This window comes from Terrapene carolina, unplaced genomic scaffold (assembly GCF_002925995.2).
Source record: "Terrapene carolina triunguis isolate 2854851 unplaced genomic scaffold, T_m_triunguis-2.0 Scaffold42, whole genome shotgun sequence".
In the NCBI taxonomy this organism is placed as follows: domain Eukaryota; kingdom Metazoa; phylum Chordata; order Testudines; family Emydidae; genus Terrapene; species Terrapene triunguis.
Genome location: NW_020664393.1, coordinates 35947017 through 35957604, shown reverse-complemented (window position 1 = coordinate 35957604; position 10588 = coordinate 35947017). Strand labels below are relative to the sequence as shown.

At 39.4% G+C, this 10588-nt stretch overlaps 1 protein-coding gene across 1 annotated transcript; it reads right to left on the bottom strand.

Annotated features, from left to right (window-relative positions):
* Nucleotides 1-512: 512 nt before the first annotated feature.
* On the bottom strand, nt 513-3137 carry EYS (eyes shut homolog). Its single transcript, XM_026656272.1, has 2 exons — nt 2384-3137; nt 513-658 (listed from the first exon to the last, which is right to left on the bottom strand). Exons 1-2 carry the CDS (start codon nt 3135-3137, stop codon nt 513-515), a joined length of 900 nt encoding a protein of 299 aa, XP_026512057.1.
* Nucleotides 3138-10588: the final 7451 nt, after the last annotated feature.

Genomic DNA, 10588 nt, shown 5'->3' with positions numbered 1-10588 from the left:
ACACACACACACACACACACACACTGTCCCCAAGTAAACACAATTTTTCACTATATTTTATTACAACTTTGTGGGAGTTATCTGATGCCAACACTCTCACATGCAGTTAAAATACACTGAACCTGGTAAAATAGAAGCCATGGACAGTCTAAACTAAGGCTGAATTATCCATGACCAGATTTTGATACCCTTACTTAGCGGTTTTGAAATTTTGGGCCATGAGCAGATGCTAGGTAGTTGGCAACACCCTGCCGTTTGCATATTACCAAAATGGGAGGGAAAACCCATTTATATAGGAAGGGGATCCCAGTATGGAAAGGATTGAGAGCCATTACCCTTACATTTGTTGATTTTCATCTTTTGCCGTAAGTAGTCTCATTGTGAGTTCACAGGAGAAATATGTGTTTCAGTTATGATTAAAATTAACTTAGTTTTCCTCACAGATCTCAACTTGGAAACTGCACATTAACAACTCAATCTGTTTCATGTAAATTTCTGCTTTACAATTACTGTTACAGCATAGAAAATAAAATGAATTGCTTACCTGTAAAGTCTTTGTCACATTCACAAAGAAAAGTATTTGGAGTAACATTGCTGCAGTTGCCATTCAGACAGGCATGGGGTTGGCACTGTCCAATTATTTCTGAACAGTTTTTACCTGGTGAAATCATAGTACAATAGTAAGGTAGCTTTTTTGAAGAGTCAATTCTATACTGAAATTTTCACACACACACACACACACACACACACACACACACACACACTTTGTTAATAGAATATTAAGCTTGCAAATTTCAGCCCAAATAGTTTGTCTCACAAAAAGTTATAAGCAACTGAAAACAGTTTTAATGGGAAGTTTTGGGCAACTTTATATACATTGCTACCAGACCTCAAAATATTAAGATACTGACATATGACTGATTAAGAGCTACTGTCGAAGCTTTAATTTAGTATACATTATTTGTTTCTTGGTTATTTGAACATAGATAGCTTGTATTGGCTTCCTAGAAACTGCAAATCCTAGAAACTGCTCGAAGGTGGAATCAGTTTTTGCATGAATTTTGCTTAACATGCAACTCACTGTAAATTACTGCATCAGTCATAAATTGCTTGTACTTTACAGCATATGGGTCTAAATACCATATCATTATGCTTGTCACTTGAATTGTTGCTATGATATTATTCACACTCGAGCAAATATTCTGTTTTGTTAACATTATGGGAGACATTTTTCCTTCACTTACACCTGTGTAAGCACATCCGCAATATCTGCTGTTTTAATCTTTGTGCTCCTCCTTGCCATACAATTTATTTAATATTAGAACTTTACTGGCAACATGAATTGAGGCAGTAGCTGAATCCTGTCCATTACAGTCTAGCAGAACAGTTAACAATATGTTTAAATAATACTTGAATGAATTAGCAGCCTTACATTTCAGCAGAGTTCAAATCAGTACCTTCCACAAAGAAACAGGCACAGTATGTTTTCTGTTTTCACACCATTTTTACTAAACTTTGGAAAATATGTATTAATCTTTTCATAACTTTGCCACCGTTCATAATTGGACAAATTCTCTTATATGTGAATGCATTTGCTAATAGAATTATTGCATGGAGATAATATAATTATAACATTGATCAATGGCAAAACCTACTCAAAATATTTAATTTCTTATTCTATGATCACATATCTATCACTCATTTAGGTCACAGCCTTGTGTTTGGGGTAGTGAGGAACCATAACATTAAAGGGGGGGATCAACAGACCTTCTGGAATTCCCAGATTTGCAGACATAGAACACAGTCAATCATACCTTTTTATGGAGGGCACCTTACTTCTCTCTATACAACCAGTAATTTCTATTGGCTGCTATACAGGAACAGAATCACAGCCTTGCCTCATTCCTGACCTTTCTTTTTCATGTTGGGGTGCAGTAAAACCCCCAGAAAGTATAAATGGAGCAAACCATATAATTTCTGGGGGCCTGATTCTAAATCCGCTCAAGTCAATACAAGGTTGCAGAATTATGTCAATGGGCTTTGGATCAGGCCCTCAGTACAGGGATTGCAATACTTCCTGACACTTAGATAAGCTATGCAAAGAGTGGGAAAGAGCTCATTACACCTTTCCCCACAAATGTTCATCTGGGTAAGTACTGCAAAATCTGATCCTAAATTATTGCACAAATTTACCTTAAAAAAACTTAACTAAGTGTACTGTAATCGTCTCAATAGGCCATCAGATGCACACTCACACAGAGAGATTTATTTACTGCATTTACTTTTTTATATTTGTTTCAAGCTTTTTTTTAAAGTTTACAGAAAAACATTATATACGTCTACAAATATTATCTATCTATTTTGGGGGGGGGGAGAATATTACCTGCAAATTGTGAGGGACAGGTACATTCATAGGAATCCCCAATAGTTCCTTCTCTTGTGTCAATACAGGAGGCATTGTTCTGGCAGGGTTTACCGGAGCATGCATCAAACTCCTGGCAGAATCTTCCAGAATACTGTTGAGAACAGTGGCAGTTATATGCCTCTTCCCATACATGGCTTAAGCATCTGCCATGTCTGGAGCAAAAAGGTGCATTTGAAGAGTGTTGGCAAAAGTGCTGCTTCACTGTTACATTGAGCCTAAGGCCCAGGTTGCATAACGGTGGTCCTTTGGTCTGAACATCTGCAAAATAATGAGTTCCAACTCCAAGCCACCGAGGGTCAACTTGGTGCATCCCTTTTAACCTGCAACCAAAAATCAACTGATCTTGAAGAAAGTCTTTTGGGGGGCACCTAATAAATTCTTCCATGGAAACATTCCCCAAATTCATCCCATGTGACTGAAAAGATGCCTCTGAAGATATGAACAGACTATCCCCCAACTGAAGCTGCAAGGGACATATTTGAGGGACATTCAACATCTGCTGTTCTAGGATGTTCCTTTCAATATTGGTATTTATATTCCAGCAATCTGTGTAGAAGTTTGAGCAGATGTTGTTCATCAGAGTCCATTTCATGATGTGGTGCTTTGGGAGTGTGTGCCATTCCACACTCATTTGCCTCTCACATATTATCTGTCCATTTGCAGTGTAGGTTTGAAGGTACACCATTACAAGAATGATTGATTTTATAGTCATTGTTTAGGCTAGTGAATTTGAGTTCTGTCACAATTGCATAGGTACTGAAGACAGTTTTAGAATAAGTGTCTCTTATTCACTGGGATCTGTCTGCATTTTCTTGTTTGTTGTAAAAATAGCCTTTAGGAATACAAAAAAGAGAAAGAATATAATCTGTTTTTAGAAAAATTACAGTAAACTATCACTGCAGCCAGAAAGCATTTGATACATTCAATACTAGTGATAAATATAACCACAATGGGACAGAGTCTGATCTTAGTTACAGCCATATGAAGCTGGAATAAATCCTCTCAAGCAATCAGAATTACACCATCACAACCACAGTCTGATTCTGTCCCTTTCTCTATTACAGCTGAAGATCTGGGACCTGTTTATGTATATATCCCCTAAAACCTTGCAGTGTAAGGCAGAAAAAAGGTGTGGAAAAACTTTTGTTATCCCCACTTTTACTTGAGGAACTGAGGGACAAAGAGATTGAACAACTTGCCCAAGGTAATGCACAAATTCTGTGTCAAAAGTAGGATCACCCAAGTGCCAATTTGCACTTTAACCATAAAACAGTTCTTTTCTGATAATTAATACAAAAATGTAGGATACATTTCCTAGATTTCAAAGATTAATATTCTGAAGTTTTGTAGGTCTGGATTACGGCCTCAGTTCAGCAGTGCACATGAGGAGGTACTTCACTCTTAGCATGTCTCCCCCTTTCCAGCAAGGCCATTAAGCAGGTCCCAAACTTTCAGCAAGTACTTAAGTCTCATTGAAGTAAAAGGAACTTAAATATATGCGTAAGTGTTTTGCTGAACTGAGGCCTAAACCACCAGATCCACATAGCCCCAAAGCAGGATTTAAATGCTGCAGTGAGCCTTGTTCCAGCCCTTCACAACTAGATCCACTTCATCCTGACAGAATGAGAGTTGTTACAGTACAGAAAAAAAAGTTATGGGGTTTATTCTTGTTGGAGTTCTACTGAAAGCTGTGGAAACCCAGAAAAATGATGTGTAGCACCTTTAAAAATTGCCAGCAGCTTTTAGTACGTGTTAACAGTTTAATTTGCATTTTAAAAAGTAAAAAAAAAAATTCTTCTGGTGCTATAATACTTTTATTTCCCCAGTAATTTTCTTTTCGACTCTGAAATAGTTGCCGTTCGGTGGAAATTTATGGTAAACCAGAGTCCATATTTTACAATAAAAAGTAATTTAATAAAAAGAAACAATAGCATTTCCATTTTGGTATTTGTGTTCATTGCTTTTTATTTTTATTTTTACTGCATGTAGAATGACAAACAGATCCTTACACTTCTGTTAGAATATTTCTCAATGTATAAAAGTATTCCATCTAAAACACCATGTTAAAGGAATATTAAGGTTGCAAAGTCAAGCACTCAAAATTTAGGATATGTCAGAAGTAAGGTTCCTGTGCCATCATAATTTAGCCGCCTCATGCATTGCTTCATGATACAATCTTTAATTATATGATCACTCCCCCCCCCCCCCCCCACACACACACAGGACTCTTGCCTCCGTACACAAGATGGACCTACTCTGGTCATGAATCAGGGTTGTGTAATGAAGGAAACTTGTCTGTAGGACTCCTTCCTCAGAAGTTAGATGTATATTTGAATACACCTAATCTTCAGGATTCCTTGTCCAAATCTTAGTCTCCAGCATACCCCGTATTCCTCCTCAGGCTCTTTATCCCAGGCTGACTCCCAGACTCTTTGTCCATCCAGTCCCAATCTCCCAGCCACCAGGCTCTTTATCCGATGTTGGCATCTCCGTCCCAAACCCAATTTCCCTCATTGGCTCCCAGACTCAGTCTCTTTGCCCATCCAATCTTAGTCTCCCCACATCTAGCTCCCAGTCTCACCTCCCACCCCCTTGCCAGCTCACAGACTCAGTCTCCTGCCTCATATCCCTCTACAGTCCCATCTCCAGGTCTGCTCTTTTCTCCTCTGCATTCAAGACAGACTGCCTCTACCACACTGATTGGAAACTAGCAGAGGGAGCACAGGATTTTTTCTTTTTTTAACTCTCATTTCTAGTGTCCAGCACCACAGTGGCCAACAGCAGCAATGGTAAAGAAAGTCTGTCCAGACCCTGCATCCTCAGGTTGGAACATGCTAAATACAGACAATCTTCAGAAAATGTAAATGCCAAACTCCAGGAAGTCTGTCCTGAGCATTTGTGAACTGTAATTTTCCAAATATTCATGATTTGACCAGATTATTTTGTTTTTTCCTCTACAGAATGGCAAAAGGTACATCCTTGATATTAGGGCAATTCTCCTGCCAAATTTGAAGCCTTTGTTCCAAAACATGAAGGTACTAGAGCTTGTCAATGACGTGGTTTTAAGATTTTCATGTTTTAGAACAAGGGCTTCAAATTTGGCAGGAGAATTGCTATTATTTGTAGCAGAGACTTAGCCACCGTCATCTGCCAGCATCAAGAGATTGGAGGGGTGAGGATGATATACATGTCATGGAAAGACTAAAAAACAAATGTTATGATAAGTGAGCTGACAGAGCAGGATGTGTAAGAAGGCACAGGTGATTGGAATATGTATCCTGTATACATAGAAGATGGGAGACATGCTAAGAAAAAACGTTGAAGTGGATACCTAAGGGAGGCAAAAGGAGATGAGGAAGGCCAAGAAATAACTGGCAGAAGATAACACAGGTTATTGAATGCCCTGGTATCACTTGTGAAGAAGTATCACAACTAGTCAGCAATCATAATCAATCGAGAAACTTGACTGCCTCATGTGTCGGTGACACAGGAAGAACTAAGATCTAAGGATTCTGAATAAAGTATGTTTAATATGAACTTTTATATTGACATTTGCAATATGATTTTATTTACAATAAATAGCTAAAAGTAATGAAAGAAAATAATAGTTGCCACACAAGACCAGATTAGTGGCCTGTTTAGTCCAGCATCCTGTAACTGATAGCAGCCAATTTTGGCTGCTTCTCAGAAAGCAAAGTTTAAAAGCACCCTATTGAACCTAATTGTGCAATAAGATTCCAGGGGGAGAAATTCCTTCTGGAATTCCTCTTGGTGAACAGTGTATTTCCTGGATCATATAGCTGTACCCCAGCAAGCATTAATATAAACATTATTCAGGTGAAGGATCTCCTTCTAGCCATTACAAATATTCTGCCTTTCAGTTTCATTGAGTACCTATCGTGCTTGGATGTGGGAAAGATTACTCTTACATAGGATTCAGAGTAGCAGCCGTGTTAGTCTGTATCCGCAAAAAGAACAGGAGTACTTGTGGCACCTTAGAGACTAACAAATTTATTAGAGCATAAGCTGAAGTGCCCACAAAAGCTTATGCTCTAATAAATTTGTTAGTCTCTAAGGTGCCACAAGTACTCCTGTTCTTCTTACATAGGAGTCTCCCAATGGCCTTCCCTATCTTGGTTATTATTTCATGACTCTGCAGTATCTTCTCACCTTTGGTTGCTAATTGAGGAAGCACACAATCCTGTGGATTGGGAACAGAAACACATGAAAGCCAAAAGAAATTTGCTGCAGGAATTTAAAAGTACTCCTGATACTGTGCAAATCCAAAGTGATGGCATGACACAGACAATAAAGTCTTAAAAAATATATTTATAGTTTGCAGAATTTTAATCAATACAAGATAAAAATCATTGTTATATTTTTAATTAAAATAAAACATCAGAAGTTGTCCTAGAGCAAGAGTTTGAGACAGGATACTATTCAGCTGTTCTATCATTTCTAAGTATTACTAGAATGGAGGCTAAGTAATATACTTGTTTTACAATTAAAAAAAAATGTCTATTGCTTAGGCCCATTCCTTTATTCTGTCTAGTCTTCTGTTCATTTTCTGGTAGTGGTATGTAGACCACTTCTAGGGCACTGTGATCCTCATAGATGGTAAAGCGCCATAATCCTCCCTCCCTAGGGCCTCAGTGTTCCATTTTAGGACCCTGGGCCCCTGAGTTTTTTGTACTTGGCTCCTGCACTTAGTGGCCAAGTGAATAAATTAATAGATTATCTCCTATGAACTCTAGGGTATTGCAATAAACTACGGCCCAACAGATTTTAAGGATACCACACATTTGTTCCAGGAAAAGGAGGGCAAGAGCCAGGGACAAAGAAGGCAGGGGAAGCAGGGAAAACAAAGAAATGAATGACTCACAAATCACACAGAGGTAATTAAACTTTCCCTCTCGAGTACTCAAAAGCCCACAACTATGTAGTGACAAAAAGAATGGCAACAAAGGTCCACACAGACTTCAATAATTGGTGGAGTTAGAGCTTGAAGAAGAGGTTTGGCTCCTTAGCAAAGGGCACCAATCTCTCTTTTCTGGGCCCTAGCAGTCTCAAGAACTGGCTGTCCCCTGAGTCCCAGTCTGGGCTGGCTGGCAGTGAGTCCTCACAGGCACACCAGAGCATTGTGGCTCAGGCTCGTCTTTGAGGAGTGGGTTCTGCCTCAAGTACTCTGTCAGGAAAAGACAAAATGGCACTTCACCGTCTACTACAGGGAGCAACTTTGGGGCTGCTACTACTATGGCTGTTGTAAACCAACTACCTGCAGCCAGTTCTTTCCCAACAAACGCTATCTGAAACCAGGCTTGCACACATGTGCGGTGGTTTCAGCCATGTGCAGACTCTCTGGAGCCTGTAGGTGGCTGCCTGGCTTGTTCATCAGGCTCCTATGCCAGTCCCCTTAGGGTATGTCTACACCACAATTAAAAATCCACGGCTGGCCTGTGCCAGCTGACTCAGGTTCATGGGGCTTAGGTTAAGGGTCTGTTTAACTTCAGTGTACCCTTTGGGCTCAAGCTGCAGCCCGAACTCTGGGACCATCCCACCTCACAGGGTCCTTTGTGCCAGGCTCTGGCACAAATGTCTACACTGCAATTAAACAGCCCTTAGCCTGAGCTGGAGTGGCCCAACTTCAGAGTTTTTAATTGCAGTGCAGAGACATACCTTTAGGCTGTGTGTGTCCCTTCAAGGATAGGGAAGGCAAACAATGTCTCTTTCACTTCCAGTCTTTATACTTGTGCTCGTGTCTTGGGGGAGGATGGGGTGCGAATCTACTTTGTTCAATCCTCTAGACTGGCAAGGGGTACACATAGATCTGCAAGAAACTACAGTCACCTGCTTCAAAATTCCCATGATCATTTCCATTTTGAAATCACCCCATAACCTTTTGAACCACAAGATACTAGCAGGGGCTTGCTTCTCTTTCAGAATTGTGCCAGAGCATTCACTAATGTCATTAGAAATTATAGCAATTTTGCTTTTTGGAGCTGATAGGACTTTCCATCCAGGATCCCCAAAACTACCACCACTGGCCATTTCACTTTCAATAGCTCTATTACGAGGATTAAAATCCTTGACCAACATTCCTGTATTTTGACACATTCTACACTCACCAATCCATTTTTACAGATTTTCTTTATAATGAAACTGTCAGGTACTACCAAAAGAATAATTTATAAAGGCAAACTTTATTGTTCCACTTTTGGAAAATGAAGTTCCCCCAGGCTAACTAAAGGACCAGTTCTTATCCTTATACAAATCACTTCCTTAATTCATGTAATCTCAACTGTCTCCCTGTGACTATGACTGCCTACCCACAAACACACACTATTTTTCTTTCACCCCTTGTGCATCTACTCTTCCATTGCAAAGCATAACAAAATATACCATAGATAAACAGCACAAAGAGAGTTCCACACAATTTTCTTGCCTCTCATCAACACATTCTCCAAACACCCCTCTTCCCCTTAGCTTGTTCCTCCCAAATATATATTTTCCCACTTACTGGGCCCATTTCCTCATCAACCCAGCAAATTGCCACCCAAGTGTCAGTAATCCCCTCAAGAAACTGGTTAATTGATTTCAATGAAGCCTGCAATCTTTCCAACGCTTCAGGAACCTCAGTGACCAGGGTGATACAGGTAACATGCTGTCACACTCCCTTATGCATATGCATAATTCTGAGGCATCCTTATCACTTAAAGTCATGTTTGTGCAGTGGTATTTACAGTATGTAAAACTGCTGAGCCATTAAGTAAATATGTAATCAGTAACATTTCAAAAGATGTTTCTTTCTCTGTTTAGGCATATGCATGATAATATTCATGCATATGCCTAAAACAAAAAGTGTTGTGGGAGTATTTAAACTATTGACTTGGGGAAAGAGCTAGTTTGTAAAAGCAACAGAGAAAACAGAGGAAGCTAAAGTTCAAGGAAAACATAAGCAAGAAGGGCATAAACTAGTTCATTAGTGATGCCCCCAGAGGGGAAGATGGGCTACTGGATCCATATACTGGTCCAAGGAGGGTTTTCTGGGAGAGCCCAGCCAGCAGTCTCTTCCCTGCTCCCAGAAAGGCTGTTTTATCCCAGGATTCCCAGTGCAGCCTCTGCTATTGCAGCAGTGGTGGTGCAGGTCCAAGCCAAGATTAGAATGTTCATGCTCAGGTATTTTGCAATGCTGCAGAAGAAAAATGGCAGTTTTCAGAGTTTATCTCTCAGCCAAACCTAAACAGAGTTTCACAGGACAAAGAAAAGGCACTTAACTGGCTCCAAGGCTTTCTTTCTGCCTAATTACAAAGGCCTGCTTCCAACTATGGAGGTGTTATAAGAATAATTTATAATGACAATTGTTAGGCAATGCAAACATAGGTGTCACTTTTTATTATTCTTAAGTCTTGAAAAGATCTGATAGTCAGCAATGTTGCAACCGCACAAAGTAAATGTGATATGTTACCTTTCTGATTTCCTAGTATTTTACTTGTGATTTGTGCTTACTTTGCACAAAGTGTAATTGACTACTCAAGGTGCAAGGCAATGGACAATCAGTCTCAAGCTCCTGTAGAGGTTGTAGCATATTCACAAGACAAATTGATGATGAACATGGATGATGATAAAGGGCACTGCTATTCTTTGAGGCTTTTATGGAGTGGTTTCTTCTGACAGATTTCTTTAAGCAGTTTGCCTTATTAATGATGTCGGGGGAGGGAGGCAATATTTTTAACTTAGGTGGGGATTAGAGCTCTTTTTACCACATCACACTAACTTTGCTTTCAATGTTTAAAGTCAAAAATAGATTATTTACTTATTTCAATACATCCAATACCAAATTCTTAAAGTCAATATGTAATTCTGAACATCCTTAAAAGATTGGCATGCAATGAAAAACAATATGGGCAGCTCAAAAACTACAAGAAGAGTCTAACTATAAATGAGAACACTAAGGAAGAAGAAAGCTTTACATTAATTACATTTCATGCACTATGTTGGGATATATATGTGGGTCCCCAAACCATCTGAGTGTTATTCTTACAGTGAACCACTGAGTCTGCTGCTGAGTTTACTCGGTTGAGATTGCTTTTCTGACATTTCTATGATAATATATTTCCACTGTGGTCCAAAGGTTATCGCTTGTGTTACTGATTTCATTATTCC